This window comes from Rousettus aegyptiacus, unplaced genomic scaffold (assembly GCF_014176215.1).
Source record: "Rousettus aegyptiacus isolate mRouAeg1 unplaced genomic scaffold, mRouAeg1.p scaffold_m13_p_14, whole genome shotgun sequence".
NCBI lineage: Eukaryota > Metazoa > Chordata > Mammalia > Chiroptera > Pteropodidae > Rousettus > Rousettus aegyptiacus.
The window spans coordinates 9590931-9618572 of record NW_023416289.1 but is presented as its reverse complement, the minus strand read 5'-3'; the positions used below and the strand labels follow the sequence as shown (position 1 = coordinate 9618572).

Sequence of the window (27642 nt, the reverse complement as noted above, 5' to 3'; positions counted from 1 at the left end):
CTGAAAATTTGAGGGCCAGGCACTAGAAGCCAGAGGTGGGGAACTGAGATGGGTTTGCCTCTGGGATTACAACCAACCTGACTGAATACTGACGAGGGCTACTGGATTTGGGGGAGTGTGAGGGAGGTGGGGTGGTGCCGACAGTGGCTTCAGTTACTTCCAGTTGTCTCCCAACGTTTTTTCCCCAAACTGGAATTCCCAACCTGATTTTAGGGGCTTCGTTTTGAGTAAGCAGTGTTCCCTCATTCCCCACCATACCTATTAATTTCCAGTTCTGATCATTACCACCTGATTGTGAAATATGGACATCACCAGACATCATTATTCTTGAGTAACATGGGGGCAGAACGCAGGAATCTGACAAACTCAGATGATCCTAATGTTCAGCTAGGGTTAAAAAAAAAAAGAAAAACTGCAACAAGGTTTCTCAGTTTCATCACCTACAGCCTTTGGCTATCCACCCTCCACTTTATTTTTGACTTACTACCTTCTGATTTTTCCAGGAAACCAGAGACATAGGCTTTAGAGGCTTCTGAACTTGTTGCCAGTCTCTGGCATTATCACCTCACCATCAGTCTCAGAAGGACAGAAACTGCTAGGTTACAAAAACTATTCTTCAACTTCTGGATGCAAAGCAGACTTGTGAGGAGGTGGCACATAGTAGGTGTTCAGTAAATACTGGTGGGATAAATGAATTTAGCAGGATCTCCTAGTGGGTTGGGCATGTCTCCTGATGTTGGTGTGCAAAGCTTCTATGGAAACAGCTCCTCGTTGTGCTGGTGTAGACTGGTGAAGGGGATTCTTCTGACTGCTGTGTGGGATCGACCGATTCACCACAGTTTACCCCAACTTCACACAAGCCCCATATACTGGGCTATCAGGTCCCTAAATGTAAATAAATCAGCCACCAACCACAGAAGTGTTCTCTGAGTCCCTACCCCAGAGTAAACCTCTGTCCCCTTACACTGATTTCAGCAGCAGATTTTTCTGAGCTCTGGATATAGCCCTTGAATATATTTTAAGGGTACAATAAACTGAAAATATTCACATACGATAATCCACATGTAAATGAGCAAGTGGATGATTCACGCAAACACGTCATTTCTATTTTGAAGAGAAATAGAATTTAGGAATTAAAAAAAAATTGAACACCACTTTGATCCCATCTGATGGGATGCTCCCAACATTTCTGGCTTCCCACTAATGAGAAACTCAAGAGAGGCCACAATCATGGAAGCAGCAGACATTCTGGAAACCAGTGTGCTCTCAGTAAGGTAAGCGAACCCCAAGAGCTGTTCCAGCTCCAGCAGCTGTCATGCTAGCAATACATTAAAACAAAAACAACAAAAAAGCAACATTCCATCCACAGTTCAACTTGAATTTGAACCCCCTCCCCCAAAGGAATGCTACTCTTGGCAAGAGATCTTCCAAAGGAAACATCTGCGGAACCCCTCTGTGAGGTCAGGGGAAAGCTAGGGCTGCTTTCAGGGACTAAACGGAGCAACAGATGGGAGTAATCCCAGCACAAATGCCTTGGTGTCTTGACATTAGAGTTCCAAGGCAGCTTCTCATGTGTTCTGCAAGGCTGGACAGGGTTCCTCATTTACCTGGTTGCTCAACTAAACCAAAGAAGTTGATTGGAGAGAGTCCCTTAATCCCAACACAGACGGGATGTGTAATTTAGCCTCATCTAATTACTAAATATTTATAAAACACCTTTTGTAGGTTTTGGAGCAACAGCTATGAACTAGACAAAATTCCTGCTTTCAATCCCTACACCAAAATACCAATGACATTTTTCAGAGAACTGGAACTAATAATCCCAAAATTGACTTGGAACCATAAAGATCCCAAATAGCCATGGCAATCTTGAGAAAAAACAAAGTTGACAAGTATCACGTTACCTGATATCGCACTATCCTACAAGACTACAGGAATCAAAACAGCATGGTACTGGCATAAAAACAGATATATTGATCAATGGAACAGAATACAGAACCCAGAAATAAACCCATATCTATACACTCATTTAATACATGACAAAGAAAACAAGAATATACAATGGGGTAAAGACAGTCTCTTCAACAAATGGTGTTGGGAAAACTGGACACATACATGCAAAAAAGTGAAACTGGACCACCTTACACCATATACAAGAACAGACTCAAAATGGATTATTAAAGACTTAAATGTAAAATCCTAAACCATAAAACTTTTAGAAGAAAACAGGCAGTAAATTCTGATACTACTACTAGTAATTTCTTTTCGGATACATCTCCTTGGGCGAGGGAAACAAGAAAAAATAAACAAAAGGGACTACATCAAACTAAAAAGTTTTCCACAGCAAAGGAAACTATCAAAGAAATGAAAAGACAACCTACTGAATGGGAGAAGATATTAATACATCTGATAAAGGATTAGTATCCAAAATATGTAAAGAACTCATACAGCTCAACAACAAAACCAATAATCCAATTAAAAAGTGGGCAGAAGACCTGAATATATTTCTCCAAAGAGGAAATACAGATAGCCGATAGACACACCAAAAAGATCTTCAAGGTCACTAAATCATCAGAGAAATGCTAATTAGAACCACAATGAAATACCACCTCACACCTGTCAGAATGGCTGTTATCAATAAAAAAACCTGTTGGTGAGGATGTGGAGAAAAGGGAACCCTCATACACTGTTGGTAGGATTATAAAATGGTATAACCACTACAGAAGAGTCTGGAGGTTCCTCAAAAAATTATAAATGGATCTACCTTTTGACTCAGCAATTGCACTTCCGGGTATTTATCAAAGAAAACCAAAACAACAATTCGTAAAGACCTATGCATCCCTATGTTCATGGCAGCACCATTCGCAATAGCCAAGATATGAAAGCAACCTAACTGTTCATAAACACATGACTGGATAAAAAGTTATGGTTCATATATATAATGGACTATTACTAGCCATTAAAAAAAACTACCATTTGCAAAGACATGGATGGTCCTAGAGGTTATTAGACATAGATAAATACCATATGATTTCACTTATATACAGAATCTAAGGGATAAAAAGAACATACTAATTGAAAATAGACTCACAGATATAGAGTTCAATCTGGTGACCTCCAGAAGAGAGAGAGGTTGGGGACAGAAGGAGTGAAGGGTTAAAGAAGTACAAATTAGTAGTTGATAGATGGTCACGAGGATGGGGAGCACAGCATACGGAATGCAGTCAGCAGTAATGTAATGGCTAGGTGTAGAGCCTGAGAGAAGATAATCAGGGGATCATTTCATAAACTATATAAATGTCTAGCCAATGTACTGTATACTTGAAACTAATAATAAAAAATGCTAAAAAAGAAATTCCTGCTCTCAACATATTCAAGCCTAATTCCTTGTGCCTTGTGCTCCAGAAATTCCGCTTGCTAGAGCCATCTCTCTTGCAGAGAACGACCAAACTCACCGACAGATCTACAGAGGAAGTTCAATGGTGGCAAACCCTGGATTATGACATCTAGAGCACATGCAATGAAATAAAAAATAAACTGGGATGACATCAAACTTAAAGCTGTATATCAAAAGAAAATTTTAAAAAGTGAAAAGAAAACACAGGGAATTGGAAAAATTATTTGCAAACCACATTAAGGAGGTAATTTCTATAAAGCATAAAGAACCCATACAACTCAAAAGCAAAACAAACAAATAATCCAATGAAGAATGGACAAAGGACCTGAACAGATATTTTTCCAAAGAAGATATATAGTTAACAGATACATGAAAAGATATTCAACATCATTAGTCATTAGGAAAATGCAAGTCAACACCACCATGTATGAAGACCTCATGCCCATGTGAATGGTCATCGACAAAAAGACAAGATAAATGCTGGTGAGAATGTGGAGAAAAGGGAACATTTGTGTACTGTTGTTGGGACGGTAAACTTCTACAGTCACTATGGAAAACGGTATGAAGGATCCTTAAAATTAAAAGTAGAACTACCATGTGATCCAACAATTCTACTTCTGGGAATAGGTCCAATGGAAACAAAAACACTAACCTGAAAAAGCTATCTAAATCCACATATTCGTAGTAGTAGCCTGAGTTATAATAGTCAAGACATGGAAATAATCTAAATGTCCATTGGCAGATGAATGGATAAAAGAAGCTGTGGTATATATGTGTAGTGGAATATTATTCAGCCATTAAAAGGAAACCCTACCATTTGTAACATGAACAGGCCTTGATTATATTAAGTCAGTCAGAAGACAAACACTGTATGATCTTATTTATGTGTGGAATCTAAAAAACAAAACAAAAATCCAAACTCATGGAAAAAGAGATCAGATTTGCAGTTATCACAGGTGATAAGGAATGTGAGAACCGAAGCCTGGCGGCCAGAAGGCACAAACTTCCAATTATCAGATAAACAAGTACTAATGATGTAATGTACACGATGACTACAGTTAACACTGCTGTATGATCCGCGAGTTATTAAGATTAGATTCTAAAAGTTCTTATCACAAGGATTTTTTTCTTCAGAGATGGATGTAATCATTTCACAGTATATTTAAATCAAACCATTATGTTGCTCACCTTAAACTTATAATGTATGTCAATTTTAACTCAATAAAACTGGAAAAGAAAAAAATCTTTCCAGCTCTAAGATTTCTAATAGCGAAATCAAGTCAAGAAGGTCCCTTAATTAGGGATCTAAAATGCTATCTATATATCTTTCCAAATCCTCTCTCATCCAGTACTCATGTGGCCATATCGACAGAGAATGTGAGAGTTAAGAGACACATCAAAAGTAAAACAGTATAAGGGGAAAGAGAGAACATCACAGGGAATGTATGGGCTGGGAAGGAAAGGAGACTCAGGTCCATGGTTATTCGGTGACTCCTACAGGAAAACGGAAGACTTCATTGTGCTGACCTAAACCCAAAATATTAAGAACTCAGGTTTGGCTCAATAAGCACCCACAACATGCTAGGCACTTTAGGTACATGCTCATTTTATTCTTACATCAACCTATTTATCTCCATGTTATGGATGAGAAGCCAAGTAGCCTGATCAATGTCATAGATCTTATCAGAGGCACGGATTTAACTCAGGTGTTATGAGTTCATGTCTACACTTATTTAGAAGTTCCTATTCCAGACTTAGTGTTTCTCATTCTTCAGGGAGAGGTGCCTAAGAATCCGTATTTTTATTGAGTGGCCACATTTATGACTTTCATGGTTAGGAAAACTTGAAAAAAAAAATAAAATGAAACATACAAATAAAATTTGTATCCCCAAGACAGTCACTTGGACTTTCTGATTAACTGTTGAAATTCTTCAGAACCAAGATGCTGTTTTAAATAAGGTTAGGCAGCATATTTAGACTTCCATATAGCTGATGTTACACTGCTCCCTTTACCTTCTACAGTAGAGAAAACCAAGACTCACAAGTTTCAAATGGCTTGCTCAAATTTACCCAGTTGTTACTTGGCCAAGCTAGGATCAAACCTATTGTTGGATTCTAGTTCTTTCTACCATCAACGCATTTTGGCTGACGGTATCACACATGTAAGCTCTCTCTCCCGTATTAGAACATTGAGCTAAGCTAAGCAGGCCCTGTGAATTTCTGTGCTTGGCACTATGCTTGGAACATTAGCTCATGATCTGCTGTCATCTATCAAATAACCTTCCACAATATGCACCCATAATTAATTCTGTGACAATCCCACTGACTTTCTATCATTTTCACTGGGCTTTGGGCTACAGAGGAATGGAAACGGAAAGAATCTTATAATACACTGTAAGCACAAAAAGACAATCCTACATAAAATCCACCCTTGCCTGGCCTACCTATAGCTCTTTAGTGAGTCAATAATCAGACAATCATACTTTCCCATTTTAGGTACTGAGATCCAAGATTCAGTATTATATTCTATAAAATCAGAAGGGCTTCAAATGACCTAATCACAAGTTTCTCTCCCCACTTTGCTCTTATGCACAGTTCCTGCTCATCTCTGTTCCCTGCCAGTCCATGGACTTATTCAAACAAGCCAATCACACCCTCCCACATGAACCAGGGGGTACCCCGCCTCTTGATACTACAAAGGCTGCATCCCAAAGCCCCTTGTTTACTGGGTTCCTAAGTGCAACTCATGTGGCTTTGCATGGCATAGCATCCTCCCACCCTGGGCACTGGTTATATAACTAATAAACTGCTGTCCATACCATTCAAAAAAAGAAATGGTGACAACTCCCAATTCTAAACAGAGATCAACGTTCTTTTCTTCCATATCCTCTTCCACTATTGTAGAAAGAAGTATTTTAGCAAACAAGTTAGGAAAAGTGAGCTGCTGCTCAAACATCTATGCTGTTTCTCAAACTATTGCATTATCAACGCTATACGATCTGAAAGACAAAATAGAAGGGGTTTAGGTGGGGGCCACGGGAAAAATGGGCCCTGGCCTTAGGCTGTGCACATGTCATTGAACAGTGCTATGTACCATGCAAATATATTAGCTAAGTGAGAAAGAGTTATTTAGGAACTCAATTCCTAATGAAATCTGAGTCTCTATTGACTGATCTAAAACCAAGTCATAATTATAAAAATATAAAGTTCCATAGGACAGGGTCAGGAACCCTCTCTGCATTGGATTGTGGGCTGACTTGTCTCCCTGTCAATCCACTCCCCTGACATGCTCCTTCATTCCAGATTGTGGGCTATTTGGGGTCGAAGATTACGTACAATCACCTACATTCCTGATTCTAACCCAGTATTAGCCACAGAGGATCTACACAAAAGTGGCTGAGCATATGCATATCAAAGAACATTTTACTTTGTGAAGTACTAAGAATACCAGTGAGCTCAGGTCTCTCCAGGTTCAATAAAGCTGAGGGGACTGCCTGGAAGATTAAGGCTTCCCACACAGCTGGGCAAGAAGAAGATGACCAAATTCTTAGGTGTGGGCTAGAAGATTTCTGAAACTGGGTCACTTCCAATGGACTATCAGTGTTGGCTACCAGTGTTGCCTTCTTGTACCCCAAGGGTCCCCCAGAGCCCGCAATGTCTGCTACAGACAAGCCCCCTATGATCCATGTGCCCTTAAGCAGGCACCACATATAATAACTTTGTTTCCAAGGGCAGGTTGATATCTGAACACTTCTCCACTTACTGATCCTTCCTAGTAGTCCTATAGCAAAAGATCATTTTCGGAGCTACAGAAGTAAAGGGAACATCTGTTAAGAGTCAACTCAGCTGGAATTCACGCCAAACCCTTCACTATTAAGACCTCAAAGTAGGAGGCTAAAACAGGAGTGGATAAATCACCCACCCTTTCCCAATATCCAATGGGAAGAGGCATGAATGACCACATGGTTACTACTGAGCCCAAGTTTTATCTGCATAGCAAAAAGGACTAGAGAAAGCCAAAAAACCTGGAAGTGGGAAGCCACAGGATACCAGAAACCCATGTAGGCCACTGGAAGGAAGGACACTCAGTTCTTCCTGTTCCAATTCTTACCTAAATTTTCATCCCTAGAAAAGACACATAGACACAAGCTACCTTAAAGACTAGGTCTGTATTTCTGGTTAGGTTCAAGAGTGGCAGAACTCAGGAGTTATAGTATATCCAACCTGGTCCCTACCTCTGCTTGCTTCCCTCCCTCCTAGAGATAACATTGTACAAAACTATATTTACAAAAAAAAAAAAAAAAAAAAAAAAAAAAACAGTTAAAAATTAAGGGTGTGTACAAAAGACATGAGAGCCTGAACTATCAATACAGGGAAAGCTTCAGGGACCAGGGAGCATTGTATTCCACCGGAACCTTGGGCAATGTATTATGTACCAGGCAGGAAGAAGTGTAGCAAATCTCAGTGCCAATTTTAGGGGAAACCAGGAGTGGATGAGAAAGAGCTATTCTCTTAAATATCGCAGAGTGTTAATTTTCTAGCCACTCTTCTTCTGCCATATAGATTCAGAGCCAGGTAGTGGGGGGAAATAAAAGTCTCAGACAAGCCCCACGGGAAAAAGCAACTCAGAATGCATAGCGGGTCCGGATGTCCTCAAGCTTCTTGGACACCTCAGGTGGGGTTCGGTCCAGCTCTTCGGAGACATTCTTTTGCTTGTTGGGCTCCATGGAGTTGAACTGCTCACACAGGTCTCCGTCAATCACATTCTAAGGCACAGAAAAACAACAGCAAAAGAAAAAGGTTAGCTGTCCAAAGAAAACGGCACATTCTAAAGCAGTAGCTTCAAGGAAAGTTTATCTCCTACAAATACGTGAACCCCATTTACAGAACCAGGAACACTATTCAAAACTGATCCTTAGTAGCCAGAGTTCAGATCAGCAAAATTGGGTAAAACCTTTCCTCTGGCTGTGGTCTGCCCAAAGGGGACCCTTTCCTCCCAGTCCTGTCTCCCTGTCAATCCACTCCCTTGACATGCTCTTTCATTCCAGATTGTTCTGATTTTTAAGGGAGGAAGTGAAAAGACCGGTTAAATGAGTTAAAGGTCCCTCTTTTCAACCCAGATTTTCCAACGAAGTCCTACCTTAACAGGGAAATAATAGGAACGAAAGCTGAGATGGTCTCGCCCACAAAGAGGGGGGTGCTCAGACCGCAGGTGCATCTCCACATGCTGGAAGAAGTCATGGTCCTAGCAGAAATAACAAAGAATATGTCACTAAAAGAAAAAAGTGATTTCAACTACAAGTCTATGGTTTCCAGAAGTAGAATGAATAGAGGAGCCACTGATTTTACCATGCAAACAGAAGTCAAATACCTAAGTGACTCCTCTGATGACCACAGATTTTCCTGCTACAAAATAGCTAAAACCTGAAAGAAAACCTTCCTCTATTTGCTGAACATGAGAGAACACCACACATGAAGAGTGGTTTGTGAAGTCGGATTCCTGATCCCAGCTTCCTTGGCTGGAATGACATAAACCAAGTTTAGCCAATCTTAGGGTTGACTTTATGAGGCAATGAGTGCCCCAGTCCTCATCAGCCCATCATTTTGTGGGATCTGGTTCTGGGGTTCTGGCCTCTGAATAACCACTATATTCACATCAGAATTGAACTTAAACCCTGGTACAGTATGAACACAAATGACTTTCCCCAGGGGAAAAATGAAAAAATGAGATTCCTATGTCCCCAGGTACTTCTGTCACCTTATAAAATTTCCACAACACTCCTACTTGCACGTGGGAATTTTGCCCTCTCAGGGAAGATATGGCACAAAGAAACCACCGTTAAGGGGCAAAAGCCAGAGCAGCACAGTTTACCTCATGAGATGTGAACGGGACAAGGATGCCAATTCCTCCTGACAAGGTGGTATAGACAAGTGATTCTGAGCCTCCAGGGATCAGCGTGGTCTTCTGTAATGACAGCACTGTCTCCCCAACATGATAGTTCATGATCACCTCTGCCTGCAAGTAAAAAACAGACCAGTAACTAACTGTGTGGGCTCTCGGGAGCCTGTTCTAGATTCCCAAGAGCTAACGGCACTCCCAAAAGGCAGATCTGACCATCTTTAAAATCCGAGAATAATTTAAAATGTTCTTAACATTTACTTAGAGTTTAAATAACTCATAAACATGCTGACATTAGATCACTTCTGATGAACAAATGTTCATCAGAACTATTAACTGAAAATTATGTTATCGTTTACAATGAAAAAAAAAAAAAAAAAAAAAAAAAGGAAACCACAAAAAATTAAAAAAAAAAAAAAAAAAGCAAGCACTAGGTTTGTCCTCTAAAAGAAATCTACTTTTTAGAAGTCCAGAGATGCTATATTATAGAAGTACAGCCCTATAGGAGAAGGGTAAGGCCCAGGACACACCTCAGAGAAGAGCTGATTAGTACTGGGAATAAATCTGCGCAACTATCTTTTTCAAGGAACCCACCATGCTCTGAAGAGACTTTACACTGCTAAAATATCTAAGAAAAATTTCTATCCTACAGTCATACAAATGAAGTAGTGACTTGTTCATCTTACATCAAACCTGGCATACATCCATCACAGGATACATACTGTCAACTTAGGGACTTTCATGCATGGGAATGCCCTCAGCATAGTCACATGGACTGCAGGTAATTCATGTTTCCTCAATGAGAGTCATGGGAAACATACAAGGGCTCGGCATCTCTTTTGGGGCCCCTTCTGAAACTTACCTTTTGAGAGGCCCCATTGAGCAAGCCTCGGTCCCACAGGGCTTTATTTCCTGTGGGATCTTCATCCACTTCGTCGTTGGTGTTAGGTGGGAGCCTTACCTATAATAAAGTGACACAAATCACAGGGCTGGGTCCTGCACCTACTCACCTGAATCAACAAGCAACACGTTGGCCTCAGATCCAAAAAAGCAAGCCTGGGGCACTGCCGTTAGCAACGGCTTAAGCCCGTCTCCTGTACCTATTTTGGTGTCTTGAGGAGTGATAAACTCAGGAGAATCAACATAGCAAGAACAAAAACAAAGACCACAGAATATAAGCAAGAGAGGTGAGATGGGGCTTAAAAAGATAAGCCAAAATTCTGGCAAAAACTGAACAGTACTAGTAACAGACAAACTAAACCTATCATCATAAAATCATGTTCCACAAGAGAAGAGGGAGGTGAAACAGATATAAAACCTAATGAGGCTTAGATAATGCAAAGTTTTCTTTTTAGAGTGAGTTTTAATAGAACCAAATTTTAGGCTCATTTTTATTTTCCATATTAGAGACCATAGTCCTGAGTCCTTGGCTTTACCACAAAATGAGCCAGCTTTCCTACACATCACTGTAACCCAAGTAGACATCAACTCACCACACAAATGTTGCCAAACTTGTCTGCCCCAGCTACAGTGTCATAGTCAAGGAGGCTAGCTGTGGTGACCCATCGGGGGTAGGTGTCATCAGCAAAGATGATGAGCTGGTTCTCATTACGCTTATAGCGAACCCAGATGAAACTTTCTTGGACGTCAGACACAATTACCCTGTGCCCAATAGTCTGGATCCCGGAGATGTAATTGGCGATATGCTGGGATAAACAAGGACAGCAAAAGGTGTAACCTTGAGATTCAGAACCCACAAAGTCGAGCTTGCCCTGATTGCAACATAATAAGGTCTGTAGAATGGCAGTAGTCAACAATAAAGTCCTAGAGATGGTAAAACAAGCTAAATGGTTTTAATGTAGTATCACAACAAAATGAGTCACACGAATTTTGGTTTCCCAGTGCATACAAGTTACGTTTACACTATAGTGTAGTCTATTAAATGTGTAATAGCCTCATAGCTACAAGACACTGTATAATATCTTACCTTTAAAGTACTTTATTACTAAAAACTGCTAACCATCATCTGAACCTTCAGTGAGTAATAATCTCTTTTTATGGTGGAGTGTCTTGTCTTGTCTCGATGTTGATGTCTGCTAACTGATCAGGGTGATAGCTGCTAAAGGCTGGGCTGGCTGTGGCAATTCTTAAAAGACAAGGAAGTGTGCTGTATCAACTGACTCTTCTTTTCATGAACAATTTCTCTGTAACATGAGATGTTATTTGATAGCATTTTACCCACAGAATTTCTTTGAAAATTGGAGTCAATCTTCTCAAAACCCGCCACTGCTTTAGCAACTAAGTTTAGGTACTCTTCTAAATTATTTGTTGTCATTTCAACAATCTTCACAGTAACTTCACCAGTAGATTCCATCACAAAAAAAAACTTTGCTCATCCGTAAGAAGCAACTCTTCATCCATAAAAGAATTATCATGAGAATGTAGCATTCAGTTACATCTTCAGACTCCACTTCTAGATTCTAGTTATCTTGCTATTTCTACATCTGCAGTCACTTCGTCCACTGAAATCTTGAAGTCATCCATGAGGGCTGTTACTGTTGATATTTTGACCTCTTCCCAAGAATAACAAATGTTCTTAATGGCATCTAGAACAGTGAGTCCTTTCCAGAAGAATTTCAGTTCACTTTGCCTAGATCCATCAGAGAAATCACTACCTATGGCAGCTATAACCTTACAAAATGTATTTCTTAAATAATAAGACTTGAAAGTTGAAAATACTCCTTGATCCATGGGCTGCAGAAGAAATGTTAGCAGGCATGAAAGCATTAACATTATACATCTCTATAAGGGTTCTTGGATGACTAGGTGCGCTATTAATAAGCAATAATATTTTGAAAGAAATCTTTTTTTCTGAGTAGTAGGTCTCAACAGTGGGCTTCAAATATTCAGTAAACCATGTTTGTAAACAAACACGCTATCATCCAGGCTTTTTTTGTTTCAGTTATTGAGATGAAGCAGATTTAGCATAATTCCTAAGGGCCCTAGGATTTTTTGGAACGATAAATGAGTACGATAAATGAGTACGGCCTTCAATTTGAAGTCACCAGCTGCATTAGTCCCTAACAAGAGAGTCAGCCTGTCTTTTGAAGGCAGGCATCGACTTCTCCTCTCTAGCTAAGAAAGGCCTAGATGGCCTTTTCTTCCAAATGAAAGCTGTTTCGTCCACACTTGACAATCAATCTTGTTATAGCCACCTTCACTAATTATCTTAGCTAAATATTCTGGATATCTTGCTGCAGCTTCTGCATTAGCACTCGCTGCTTTACCCTGCACGTTTGTTATAGAGATGGCTTCTTGCCTTAAACCTCATGGACCAACCTCCGTTTGCTTCACATTTTTCTTCTGCAGTTTTCTTATCTCTCACAGCCTTCACGGAATTGAAGAGTTAGGGCCTTGCTCTGGATTATGCTCTGGGTTAAGGAAATGTTGTGGATGGTTTGACCTTCTATGCAAACCACTAAAAACTTTCTCCATATCAGCAATAAGGTTGTTTTGCTTTCTTATCATTTTTCATTGGAGTAGCACTTTTAATTTAAGAACTTTTACTTTGCATTCACAACTTGGCTGTTTGGTGTAAGAGGCCTACCTTTTGGCCTATCTCTGCTTTCAACATGCCTTCATCATTAATCATTTCTAGCTTTTGATTTAAAATGAGATGTGTGACTCTTCATTTCATTTGAAGACTTATATGGCCTTTGTAAGGTTATTAATTGGCCTAATTTCAATACTGCTGTGTCTCAGAAAACAGGGAGACCCAAGGCAAAGGAAAAGACAGGGAAAGGCCAATCGGTAGAGCAGCCAGAGCACAAACAAAATTTATCAATTCAGTTGGCTGTCTTCTACCAGCAGCTACAATAGTAATAACTGTTACTCTTGTGACAATTACAAGAGTAACAATAAGACCACTGATGATAGATTACCATAACATAACAATAATGAAAAAGTTTAATGTCACTGTAAAATGTGACAGAGACACACAAAGTGAGCAAATGCTATTAGAAAAATGGTATGAATAGATTTCCTCGACATAGGATTGCTACACCAAGTTGGAAAAAAAGTAATATTTGCAAACTGCAAAATAGCAAGGGATGCCTTTAGAGGAAACATATGCCTCATTCTCATAGTTAAACTACTTATAGAAGCAAGCAGGACAGGAAACCTGCTTCTCAAGAAACCCATTTCCTCTTGTCCTTGAGTCCCAAGGGCCTACTTCTAAGCCTGGAATTGGGTGATTACAACAAGATCCTAAAAAAGACCTGATTTTAACATTAACTACCCACACCCCTGCCAATGTCTCCTCCTTCCTCCCTAGCTAGATCAGGGGTCTTCTACCATTGTATTTACCTTGTTCTCACATTTTCGGAGTAATTTCTTCTTTCCCAAGTCATAGACTCTGAGAAGCTTCCCCACACCAATCAACACCCTACCCTGGAATGGGGCAATGGCAGCAGGAACCTCTTCCACTGGAGTCTGTGAAAGGAAAAGCAGACAATGTAGCTATCAGAACATATAGCTATATACTAACTTCACTCCCTCGACCCAGAATGCCTTCCACAGGGATATCAAGAAGACAGAGAGTGATAATCTTTTGCTCATCAGAGAAATCAACCACACGTACAACTATCTTTTTGAAACAGTTACGTGGGTAAACAGGTCCCACATGCTGCACTTCACCCAGTGAGTACATCAACGCCAGCAAGTTAAAAGAAGCCCTAGTGCCCAATGATCACCAACTCAGAGCCCATGGTAATTCAACTGGCAACATTAATAGTGAAGTCTCAATACCTGAGAAATAACTCCTCTGTAGAGGAACATGAAAGGAATGCTAGTGACAAGTGACGTCTTAGTTGTAAGGGAGACACAATGAATTTAGCACAAAAAGGGGGCTGTGAAATAATTATTTCCTAAATAACACCCCCTCTGAGAGGGCTGAAAGAACTACATTCAAAATTTTTTTCTTTAGTTTTAAAATTATGGTAAAATACACACAACGTAAAATTTACCATTTTAACCATTTTTAAGTATACTCAGCACATTAAGTACATTCACATTGTTGCACAACCATCACCATCATCCAATCCCGCAACTTTTTTACTCCTTCCAAAGGGTAAACTCTGTAGCCACTGAACAGTAACTCTCCAGAGAACACTAATTCTTTAAACTGCTAAATATGGATCACAAACCGCTGCCTGCTTAGTATGATTAGTAAACAGGGGTCAGTTCAGTGCGCACTGGGGTGGTCAGCAGGCAGGCTTCCTGTGGGACTCACAGGCAGCAGAGCTTCCCTGGAGCATAAGAGCCCCAGAGGCATTTTCCATGTGCTACCAAGAGATGGATTAAAATAAATGAGTTGGCTCCCAAAATGGTCACCAAAAGAGATAACCAATGACTTAAACTAAAGTGAGAGAGTCTCGTAGGACAACCCAAGATCCAAAAGAACTACTGGGTGGTTCCTACCTTGTGTAAAAATTCCAGCTTTTCCCCATTGTTCACAAGCTTGTAGGTATAGACAAAGCCCCCTGCAACAGATCGGGGGTTCAGTATCAGGTCTTTGGCTACGCCCACCAGCACATACCAATCATCGCCAGTGTTGGAGAACCTGCACACAGCCACACTGCACAGAGAAAGGAGTCGGGCATTAGTCACAGCACGAAAAATTCCCACATCAGCCTTTAAAACCCTGGATGTCCTGAACTCCTTACCTAAAAGCAGCCTCATTCTGTTCCAGCTGGACAAGGTCCAGTGTATTACCCTGAATAGGATTCATTACTCGGATCACAGAGGCCCACTGCCCATTGCCAGCCTTAGGAGCTCCAAAAATGGACTCAGGGAGGTTTTCATTGAGGAATGCTGCTGCCATCTCTGCGGCTAGCTCCCGCTCATCCTCCCCTGCTGCTTCCACCATTTCCTAAATCCAAAAATCCAAAGAAGAGTTGCTGTGTTCAGAAGTGGGTCCTGGGTGAGAAGTGGAGAAGTAGCAAGAACACCTCTAGGGGTAGCTCGTAACATAGAAAGTAGCAAAGTCTGTCGACTAAACCCAGAATTTCCCAAAATAAAAATTAAAGGGAAAGTACATAGACATGGGAAATGGGGAAGATCAATGAAGGGAAAACCAGGTATTTCTCTGTTTACTGCCAAAAAGAACTAACATCGGCTGTAGTGAATAGATGACTAGTGGTCTGAGAAACATCAAAAGGAAAATAGCATTTTTCTACTTAACCCTTTTGATTCCCCTTGCTAAGACTACTTGTCTCCTCTTTTCCAGACCAGACATAGTTTTACATGGTTGGGGCTAGGAAATGATTTCTGAAAGGAGCTAATGCTATGGATGAAAGCCATCTCTCTTGGGCCGGAACCCACATATTAACAGGCTGTTTTAGAAACTCAAGAACTAAAGAACTGCTCCATAAAGGGAGCTAAATACTGAATAAACCCAGGTAACTGTATTAGTCCTGAGTCAGTCAAAGAAATGTCTCCGAAACCAAAGACTTTAGCAAAGGGCTCTGCCTAAAGGACCCGAAAAGAGCCTGGATCTTTAAATACAACAAAAAATAATCAACAATTACAGTTTTAAACTTTTCAACATGGTTTCACACTAAAGCCTTTTAACTGAGCCCTGAAGGGCCGTCTCATCACCTCTGCCATCTGCTGCTTCCTCTGAGCTTTTGTGGCCTCCGTGTAGGCATTGTGGTCAGTCTCAATGATGATAAGGTTGTTACTTTCAGGGTGGATGACAAATTTCCTGGGTGTGTACTGCAGTGGAAAGGCTACTTGGTTGAAGACAGCACCTAGCTTCTCCAATGCCAAAATCCTATGTCAAAAGGAAAAGGGAGTAAACAGGTCATTCACTCAGAATCTAGAAACTGGTGGTGAAATGGTCCATGAGCAGTCATAGCAAACACATCAATCTCTAAATCTCTAATGTTGGCATTAGGAAACATGCAATAACAGATTTCTAATCTAGAAGATTCTGCACAGGACATAAGTATATCGTGATGGGCCCTCTACGTCAGCAAAAGCTCACCACTGTTCATGACAATTCTAGTTGTTACCAGTGAAATCCACATTAGACCCTCAGAGGAATTATCACTCGAATGATAATGTTAAAATTTCCTTTTTATTATTGAAAAACCTTGAAATAAAGATCAATTCCAATTTTTTTGTTTTTTTTTTTTTAGGTGAGGCAACCCTTAGATGACCTCACAGATTGCAAGGACCTTGTCAACTTACAATTCCTTATTTTTAAAATATTTTTTACACCTATAGCACCTGGTCTTCCTAGGCAGTCTCCCAGCCAAGTACTAAGCAGGCCCAATCCTCCTTAGCTTCCGACGGAACCAGGCTTGTTCAGGGTAGCACAGCCGTAGACCCAAATTTATTGTGAACTACTGCAATTATGTAAACATGTGGTATTTATACTGATGGTGTTTCAAAAAATAAATGCCCTCCTGAACAAAAATCACCTAAGCTTTATGAAATCCAAGAATCCATTGTGAACAGCAACAGTTATAACCAGGATATCAACATGGGTGGCTTTAAAACATTAAAAAAATTTAAAAAGCAACAAAAAAAGGAAAACTTAAGAAAGTCAAACTGACTAGGTTATTTTCAGCTTGCTTTACAGGTAGCACTCCAACATTGTCAGTTTAAACTATATGCAGTCTGTCAACTTGCAAAAGACCTAAATAATTTATGTTGAGGTTAAAATTCAAGATGTAACACTGCAAATGACAAGACAGAATAAGAAAGTTATGTGTAATCCTGCTCTAAAACTAATCTAATCACAATGCCCTGGAAAACAGGAATCTTAAATCTCAAGAAGACTGAACTGTACTGCTATGTATTAAAACTTGGCCCTGAAGTCTAAATAGAAGCTAAAACTCCAAACACCGAAACTTGGCTATCAGGTACTTAAATCCTGAGCCAAATGAGAAGTTTCAATTACAACACACTAGCCCCATGATAGAGTTGAATCTCTGCCATCTTTCCATAATTTTTTCCAACACTCTGGAAAAAACCCAGTCCAATCCCTTGGCAGAAAGGTTGCCCACTGGGCTTCAACTGTGGGACTCTTCTCACCTCAGGGTATTGGTAGAGATGGCCACAATGCCCTCAGGACACTGTTCGGAGGCAAAGCCAGATGCAAATTCCAGGGTCTCATAAGACAGAGGTGTGAGATGGAAGCGAGATTGGTAAGAATAGCTCAACCATGAGCGGCTTGACATGGCCAACACCTGAGGAAAGAAAAACACCTCTGATAAGCTTGGGAAAAACTCATAGTATACACTAAAGTAAACACCCTATCCTCAAATTCCAAACTTCACAATATCCCAATTTATTTCAGAAACCTAAAAAGCTACCTTAAGAAAAAAACGGCTTAGATAAGAGGCAGAACCATTTACTATTTGCTAAAGGTGTGGGCTACTAGCCATACGACCTAATCGCTTGGATCTCTGAGCTTACTTCCATGTATGCAAAATGGGAATACTATCACAACACTGAATAGTAGCAAGGATTAAGTGCATTTACAAGTAAAGAACTAGCATAGTACTCAGGAAGAGATATTCTTAGCTATAAAGGACTTCTTTCACATTACCTAATAAACCATGATATTGATACAAGGCTGCTCATGGGTAAGTGGTCCCTCCTAGATAGGAGGTATCCAGCTAACTCGCAGTCTGTTCCATTTGCCCAGCATGAGGGCTGAAGGGATCAATATTTCAACTTATCAATAACCAAACTGCAGAATAGTATTATGGAACTCAAATTAAAAAGCTCTGAAATAAAGGACTCAAGACTTCTCACGTCAAAGAAAACAAAAATAAAATAACCATGCTAGAGCTAATGTCAATTGAACTAGATACGAGTGAATTAATGAAAATAAAACTTATACCAAAGGGATTTATCTGAGCTGATGCCACTAACATCCAAACATGCAACATGCTGCCTGTCCCCCTTTATTACTTACTGCCTCCTGGCCTTGCATCCGGACACGAAAGAGTTTCACAGGACGAGACCCCAAGTATCTAGTGCGGGTGTCAGATAAGTCTCCAGTAACAGGGTCCAGGACAGTTCTAAGCAGCACACCATTCTAATAAAAAGGAGAACAATGGGTTAAGTCTACCCATAATGGAGTTCCCTTGGCCACTTTATATAATTTCACAGCAGATGGAAGGAAGTGAGTTGGTTTAAAGAACATCCTAATAATCAGCCAGCCATTGATTTGTTCTCTCACTAAATCCAAGTTATTGAGCATTTACTAAGTGAAATGCTCACTTAATTCATTGTTATATCCTTAAAATTTTTTATTATGTATGTTAAATTCTTTATAATTTTAAATTTTAAGATATATGCACAGTTAAAAATAACCAGGTCTCTAAAAACCATTTCCCCTAAAAATAATAAGACTCCTAGGAAATGGCTAATTCAGGTCCAGGGTATGAATGTTTTGGATATGTGTGGGGCATTTTGTTGTGCCGGTAGAGAAAGAAGACCCCAAAGATAGTGGCATCATGTTAAACGGACAAAAGAACCAACTTCAAAGTGGAACTCCCATTCTTGAAAATCAGATAATCTAGTGTTCAAAAAAGACTACAGTAGTATGAAACATAAATAATCAAAATAATGCAAGCTCATGTTACTTTTTAAAAACCCACTTCATTAGTCCTCACTAGATGTTGCTAGAGCACCAACTCCTTACTCTGAAAATAAGTGATCAAAAGAAAAAAAATGAAGTATTTATCTTTTTACTATATGAACTACATTTCAGGGTTAGCAAAGATACAAAGCAAATTTTGTCTTTAGAGAAAAATTTCACTAATTAAATGAAGTATGAAAAAGAAAATCATCATTTTCCAACCCCTAATGAAACAATGAATCTAGGTAATGTGTATCAATGGCTGTTGATGGGGAGCTTTAAAACTGATAACTTAGATACAAACTTTCTAATATCACTGAAAACAAACAACCAGATGTTATAAGCCTCCCCATGCAATCTAAAAAGCACCACCTATGAAGGATGCTTGCCCCCCCTCCCACATTAAATCCAAATCTAATCAACATCTAGGTCTGTCCTATCCAATACTATAATCACAAGGCTATGTGGCTAATCAGATCTGAGATGTGGGGTTAAATATAAAGTATAAGACACTAGATTTCAAATAGTCCATGAGAAAAAAAAAAAAAGCAAAAAAAGCCCCACAAAATATTATTAATTTTTACATTGATTACAAACTGAAATGACATTTTAGGTATAGCTGATTAAATAAAACATAAATTAACTTCATCTGTTCCCTTGTTTGTAGCTATGGGGAAATTTAAATTACACCCGTGGCTTGCATTACATGGACAACCAGGTCTAGAATCTACTAACTAGGAAATACAGAGAACAGAGGAATATTAAATACAGAGAACAGAGGAATATTAAATACACAAAAGAAATGGCTCTGCTAAATCCAGAAGTGGGACATTCTATAAGACAAATGGTCTGGTTTCTTAACAAATAAAAATGAGGACAGGACAGTTACTGAAAGAAACATAAATAGATCAATCATATGCAAACTATGCGAGCTTTATGTAGATCCTGAGTAGAAACAAATGTAAAGACATTTTCGAGGGAAAAAAAGGAAAATTGGAGCATGGACAAGGCAGCAGGTATTAAGAAATTATTGTTAAATTTTATTGGGCATAACATTAAGGCCTTAAAAAAAACCCACATTAGTGAAAGCTACATTCTCAAGTATTTATAAATAAAACAATGTATCATCTTAGATTTGCTTTAAAATACTCCCGGAAAAACAGGGGGAAAAGATAAAATAACAATAGCCAAAGTTGATAACTGTTAAAACTGGTGATGGGTACATGGAGCTTTATTACATTAGTTTCTCTAACTTCCATGCATGTTTGAGAATTTCTAAATTAGGAAGTTAAAATTAAAAAGCAAAAAGTACATGGGCTAGATTATTTACATGTTTGAGTAAATACTCACTGAGGAAAATGAAAATGAAAAGTATGTGGTCAAAAACCCTGACACTATCTGCTCTTTCAGTTCCTGCTTTTCAGGCTATGAAGAGTTCAGCTACTTTGACAACAGGGAACACTCCGGGATCCCATACTGCTAATGGACCGCATCATGAACTGTGACATATTAGTTTCAAAAACTGTATATCATGAAAACTATGGTGACTTGAGTTATGATCCAGAGCAGTGATGGCAAACATTTTTATCAGACTCTTTACAAAAATACTTTTTTCTAGGCCTTATTTGTTCTAAATCAAGACAAAAAAAGTGAAATGAAGCAGCACTGTTCACAACAGTGACTGAAAACATCGACACAGAAAATGCCTGTATTAAAAAAAAAGAGTACATGAAACCTAAAGGCCTGATACCAACATGCCTTTATGTATGCCTCTGGATTTCTTACCTGTAGCCCAATATTCAGGTATAGGAAGCCAATAGAGCCCCTCTCACCCAGCTCGTCCTGCTTCTCAGTCCCTCCCATTTCCACGATACACAAGGACTCTGGCTGGGCTGGGAGAGCCTGCATGCTCAGAGGTTGCAAACAGTCCTAAGAGGAAAAGAGAAAAGAATATGATCGATTCTGGATAAAACCTACCCAGAGAAATCTAATTCGACGGGTGAAGAACCACCTTGTAATGCACAGGGAAAATCTGGAGTAAATTCTAAATGGGTAGTGGGTTAAACTGAATCTGTAAATAAACTCTACAGAGGATCATACTTTCCTCTTTTTGTCAAAGTGGACAACACGGTAAAAGTGCATAAGCAGAGGGCACCTCCTTCTTAAAAGTTATCTAAGGCCCTAAGGAAGTCCAAGTCCTTGCTTTTAAAAACAGTCTTGGGATTTTTTTTTTATTTTTAAGAGTCGAGGCTTAAGCTAAGCAGGGTTTAGCAGCCTCGGATCAGCATCTTTAAAGTGCTGCAGAAGACTCTTAAACTGTGCTGCCACGATATCCAGGAGCAACAAGTGTAGATTTCAGGGTCCAGCCCAGGGGATCTAAGAGACAGACATCAGGAGTGGGCCAGGTACTCAGGTTCCAACTGGAAGATCCTTGAAATGGAGGAAAACACTCACTGAGGGGTCCAGGGAGATGATTCTGACAGTGTTGTCTACCAGCCCCACAGCCAGGAAGCGAGACCGCTGCTCTCCAGGAGGCACATTAGCCAGACTCATGCACACTACATCTGCTGACATCTCCTTCCGCTCTGTGTACTCGTTCAGCTGTCCTGACTACAGGAATGAAGACAAAAGAGGGGTCACAAACCACTCCAACTCATCCCCAAAACTCTGGGCCCAGGGAAAGAAGGGGACTGTTAAGTTCTTTTTTGCTTCCTCTCACTCCTCTTCCTATAACCAATGACCAAGAATTTCTCTACTTGAGGTCCCAAGACTGACTTCTACAGGCTAACGGCAGGCAAAATTACTGACAAGAATCAAGAGAACTTTGACAACTACAATGCACCACCTGTTTTCTAAGCCAACCTAGCTCTCAGGAAATGGAAATACATAACACTTTTTATCTGTTTATGAGAATACTTTGGGTAAAAGTGAATTCAAATATGGAAGTTAAAGAGAAAAATTTCAATATACGTATAGTTAAGACTATATAATCTGGCCACATCCAAAAGACATTCTGAGAGCATAACTAAGTATACTCAACATGTCTCCATATAGAAAAGCAAAAAAACCTCTGAAATGAATTCAGATTTCAGAAATTAAACCTATGGCAAATATTTGGTGGAAAAGCAAGTAATTCATTGCTAACATGGGATTTTATGCCAATTATAATTAAACATTACCGACCCCCTTCTCCCCGTAAAAGGCCAAAATAGCATGTGAATGATTTCCCTCCCCCTATTTTCTTTCTTATGAATATAATTTAGATGCCTACACTACAGCTCCCATCTTTGCCTCTGGACTCTACTAAGTCTCAGTAAATAATCAATAACATACGGGATCCATTTCAAAATAGACCAGCTCTCCTCCTGTCAGGGCAATCACTACTTGTCGCTGGTTCACTGCACATTTCACAATTGTTTTCTTTCCGGGGGTCTTCCACTCATTGACCCTCTTGTCTGCTCGTATGTGCCGAATGCCATCAGGATACACCTAGAGTAACACAAGGAAACCTGACTTTAGCAATGTGACTCATCACCCACATTCATAGCTATCAGATCTGCCTGTCACACCAGCTGAGTAAATGACAAGAGTTATCAGGCCCCAGGCAAGGGCAACTTAAAGAAGGTTCATGTCTTGCAACATCCACTTCAAAGAAGTTCAAAGTTCACTAAGGTGAACACAACAGTCTACACTTCAAGGGCAAAGAAAGAACTAAGAAAGGCCAGCAGGTAAGTAGCACTGAGAATCCTCACCTGTACTAAGGCATCATCTCCTAACAAGGAGCAGGACAAGGTTGGGGTGGTACCCAAGAACCCAGAGTCAGTCACTTCTTCCACAGTCTCTCCGATAGACAACACTAGTGTGGCATTCACGAAAGACACAATGATGTATGCATCAAATTCATCTGAAAAAGGTAAGAAAAGAAAGGAGTTGGTTAGCTAAGAACTCATTAGTTACAAAGCCAAATGAGACATACTAAGTTTTCTCTTCAGAAACCTTCCAAGGCACTTCTACGTGTAGTCATCACACAGTCATGTGACAAACAGCACAGGATGATCCAAAAGATAACTGAAGGTCATAAAACCTACAGATATACTTTGTTTCTTTTAAATGCCTAAACACATTGAGTAGATATGCCCACCTGTAATACCTCTGAAAACTAATATTTTCTGAAGACATTTGCTGGAAAAATACAAGAGGACAAAGCAAGGGAATCAGAGCTATGAAGAAATTTTGAAATACTACAATATTTATGTATGTTTAAGCTAAACTTATTTGTGCCAGATCCCAATCATGAGCTAGTCTTAAAAGATATTCCTTATAATCAGGAAAGGTCCCCAAGCTTCTTCTGAATGAAGCTTATGTAGTAACACAAGATCTAATGAATAGATTACTTAAGCCTCCACGAGACTAAGTAAGTCATCCTACAGTTGGAAACTGAGAATCCTAGGATGTCCCAAGGAATTCTGTAAGAACACTAGATAACCAGGAAATAGGGAGGGGGGATTGTTTATACTGCTAGTACTTCTCTAGTTTTTCACTATTTAAAAATACAACTATTCAGTGGTCATGAGCAATTCTAGTAGGATTTACTTTTCAGTTAATGAAATGCAATTGGATAAACAAACACTAATGAGTTTCTCAAGGTCAGAGGAACTGAGGATACAGGCAACCTCAAGTTTCTCATGCAGATCCCATAATTTAAGGCCATCCAATTCCCATACATTCCACCCTACAACATAAAACAGCTTCTGTGTGTATGTGTGTCCCACATCCAGCACATGTGAGGCATAAAGCTTGGTAACTGCTGAAGAAAGACACATTTACTTTCTAAAAAGTTGATTTTCCTACTTTACATTTGAATTTTCTCTATCAATTCCCCTTTCTGTCCCTCTCACCCAAAAATCAGGTAAACAAGGGACAGAATGACAGGTAAACAAGGTACTAAACTGGGAGTAGCTACCTCTTCTAAGCAGAAGCAGCTGTAGAACTGTTTGCCTGAGCCTTTGTCAGAGCTCAGTGCTATGAGGCTGATCCATCTCACTCACAATCAAGGATACAATATGGGCTCTGAATGTTCCAAAGGTGGTTCAGCTGAATTAAGATTACTGGATCAGTTCAGCAGAATCAGCATTCTTTATTTTTAAAGGGGGGGGGTGGAGCAGTGAAGATATACTATTGCTATAGTATATAATAGTGTTCTGACCCATTAGCAGGGCATAAAAATTTGGTGAGTTGCAATTAGCATTTTTAAATAAAAATATATAGAAACCAATGTGATTTATGAAATTGTGTCACACACAGTAAGGATAAGCATTGTTTTGCAAAATTTTTGCTTCGATTAATACATGCATGTACTGACAGGGTGGCTGAAAAAATCAAAGATCTTTTCCAATCGGTGTAATCTAATTGACTACACCAGGAATCCATATAAGAGTTCAATTTCTAAATCACAAGGAATAACACTGGACAAGCAGATAGCTGGTTTTACATTATTTTGTTATATATAATTGTGAATATGTACCAAATGCTTTAGGGACATCTTATGATACAGATCTGTTAAAGACAACACTGTTCATATTCACAAAATATAATACGGTTGTCTTTGAAAGGGATATCTTTGTTTTAAAATTAGATTTACTAGGGTGACACTTGTTAAGAAAACGATATAGATTTCAAATGTACAACTCTTTACTATATCATTAGTATACTGCTGAAAAAGATACCCTAAGAGCATCCAACAAAACCATAATCAGTTTCCACAAAACACCAAATGTGGAAGATTTTACACCCACTCTTAGGTTTTGCACTGGAAATTTCTGGGGTGTGTAAAAACAACAGGAATTACTTAATTTTAACATTATATGACTATTGTGTTCTTTCCCACGTTCTCATTACTGAAACCTAATGCTTTAAAAACTGTATCAGACCAAATTAAAGCTAAACATCCAAGGGCTCTAAAAACTGGCCAGGATTTCTAGTCTTTTCCTTCAGTCAGGAGGAAAAGGGGCTTGACTGCCAGAAAAGAGATCATACAATTTTTGATTTACATGCAAGAGAATGAGTGGAGGGAAGAAGGAAGGCTGCCTGGAGCCTTATCTTCCCTTTGGCCCCAAGGCGTCGAACCACTCAAATATAAAAATAAAGAATTGCTCAGTGGATTTAAATAGGGCAATTCAACATGTGGTAGAGCAATGACTAATATCTGAAAGCTGCTTAACATTACAGATTTCCTCAAAATATCCATCACCCTATAAATAATACTAAGCATACTGTAATGTTTATCCTTTCCATTTTATGGCAAGGAAGAACTTGCAGCATATTAGTTATTCTTATGTCTTAAGGTTACAGGTTAAAAGTTGGAGTTCAGAACAAAATCGAGCTTCAGTCAAGGTAAATGGCTACGAACCATAAATATTCATGTTACCTTTTTCCAGGGGTTGCAAGTTTCGTATTAAAAAACATCAGTTCACATCTCAGTGAAGAATTAATTAGAGTATGAGAACGCATCTTTTGTCTCAATTAATAAGAACTTCTATCTGTCTGAGCACTGCTGAAGCACCCCAGAGAGAACGATTTATTCTTCTTTTCCCAGCCTTAGTATCTGAGGCTCACTCGATAAGCAGCCCACTTCAAAGGATAAAGCAAGTGACCATCCACTATTAAGTCCCAATATAATTTATATTCTGACTACTTGGTGCTTGTCTTGACTCAGATTATACTGGGGAGGAGGGCAGAAGGGGGAAGGGGGTCTCCAGGGCCTGATCATACAAAACACCTGGAACATACAAAACTCCAAGGGAGAGTATAAAGCTAAGGTTTTCCAGCCACAGGCTCTTTCAACTTAGTTAAAGACAAATCAGTAGCATTTTCCACATTCTGTGGGAGAAAATGAGAGAGGCTGATTCCTGCCACCGACCACTCAATATACAAGCAGATGTGTGTGCACTATTATAATGCGCGTGGATATCCAACTGCAAAGTTACCCTGTGAGAGATGCCATCAGGGCTGCCTCAACATTTTGTGTAGGTCCCTCTACCTGGGTAAACTCTAAGACCTCATGGTAGACCCTAGCAGTAGGTACACACCTGTGGTAATCAGCACCTTCACCAGCCACCTGTGGAAGAGAAAAAAAGGCTTGGTATTGGTAGTGTGCATCACCAAGTACCAGCCAAGGTTAGTAATTGCCTGAAAGACTGCAGCATGTGTGGACATGTGGGATGTTCACTCAATAGTAACTTGGGGTATCTGAAAAGAGAATGAACAGAGAAAACCTGACCTGTTTTCATAAGTGATAGCCCAAAACGGAGTTTCTAAAGAGTAAAATTTATGGAGATACAGTCTTCTCTCAGATTTTGGTATTAAGAGCAGAACATTTTTCTGCTACAAGTTCCATCATGCACCACACTGCTTATCGCTAACTTACCAAACATTGTTCCCAAAAAGCCTTTCCTGATCTTCAAACGTATGCCCATTCCCTCTCCTCTAATCCCATCTTTGGCTACATGTTTGTGCTTTTTATCATTATCAGAACACAAGAGTTTGGTATACTTGTCTTCTTCAGATGGCAAGTGTTCTGAAAGTAAGGAACTATCTTAATTACTATGTATACAGTGGACATTCAAAAGACTGCAGGATGAAAAGTACAGAACTTATCCTACACCAAATCAGAAAGAACCACAGACTCCCACTGCAGGGTTAGTCAAATAAGGACTGAACTGAGATTCAGGAGACAGGGTTTTCAATCTCCATTACCATGGTGAGCTACTTTGGGAGAGTCAACCTGTGATTTCCCACCTTCTTCATAAAAATGAGGGTAACTTTTCTGTAAATCTAAATCTATTTTAAAACAAAGCTTAAGAAGTTAAACACACAAGGGGGAGCACACCAAGCTTTACCTCAAAGGATCTTTCTAATTAAATAGTCTAGGCAATGTTTTCAAGAACCATAATGTCGATGAGACACCAAGCACTGACCAGTTTATGAAATTACATGCAACAGGGAAATCTTTTAAAACTATTTATCTAATAATTATTTCTCAGCTAAAATAAACCTACTGATTTCCTATTCACTTTTCCTTTCTTCCTAATGCAGACTTGATTCCAATGCCTACATGGAAACAAAATCTACCAACATGTATATTCTAACAGAGGTCTCCCTCCTACACATTTCCTAGCTTCCTTAAATTTGTTCCTCACAATCAGAACATCTAAATATCAGGAAGAATTCCAGCTGTTTTCTTGGAAAAGCTTTGTATGCTGGCCAGGATGATTTTACTCACCAGTCCACATTCCTGAGGGAACAAGAGAAAAATGAGGTCCAAGAATAGAAATGACCTCTGGTCCCACAGTAAATCAAAGGGAAAATGAAAACTGAGTTATAGTTCTAAGGGAATGAATGAAATTCAATTGTCACAAGACTTTCCTGGCATTGCGTTACTATGCATTTTCACAGAGCTTTCAAAATTTTAGGATGAGGTGACCATTTTTATCAAGGAGCTCAGACCCCTTTCACTTTCCTCCACTCCTTCTTTTCCACTCACTCAAAAATTCCAATTCTATTCAATCAATCCCTGCTTTTCTTAAAAACAACTACACCTATTGAGCAAGCTTTAACAAATTTCCTAATATCTAGAATAACACCATCAATTTCATTGTGTTATCAGCACAATAGATAAGAACATGGTTG

At 39.4% G+C, this 27642-nt stretch overlaps 1 protein-coding gene and 1 pseudogene across 1 annotated transcript in view; both read right to left on the bottom strand.

Moving 5' to 3' along the window:
- Positions 1–4986: 4986 nt before the first annotated feature.
- The window catches only part of SF3B3 (splicing factor 3b subunit 3), a 41760-nt gene continuing 19104 nt past the window's right edge, over positions 4987–27642 (bottom strand). Inside the window, exons 12-26 of the mRNA XM_016164463.2 lie at positions 22707–22858; positions 22288–22443; positions 21409–21564; positions 20740–20883; positions 18286–18408; positions 17397–17551; positions 15954–16128; positions 15020–15225; positions 14775–14931; positions 13662–13787; positions 10790–11002; positions 10159–10257; positions 9270–9413; positions 8538–8642; positions 4987–8163 (exon numbers count right to left, since the gene is read on the bottom strand). Coding sequence (XP_016019949.1) covers positions 8023–8163; positions 8538–8642; positions 9270–9413; positions 10159–10257; positions 10790–11002; positions 13662–13787; positions 14775–14931; positions 15020–15225; positions 15954–16128; positions 17397–17551; positions 18286–18408; positions 20740–20883; positions 21409–21564; positions 22288–22443; positions 22707–22858 — 2252 coding nt within the window. The 3' untranslated portion in view covers positions 4987–8022. The remainder of the gene's footprint in view (positions 8164–8537; positions 8643–9269; positions 9414–10158; positions 10258–10789; positions 11003–13661; positions 13788–14774; positions 14932–15019; positions 15226–15953; positions 16129–17396; positions 17552–18285; positions 18409–20739; positions 20884–21408; positions 21565–22287; positions 22444–22706; positions 22859–27642) is intronic.
- LOC118611416 lies at positions 11009–12984 on the bottom strand (annotated as a pseudogene).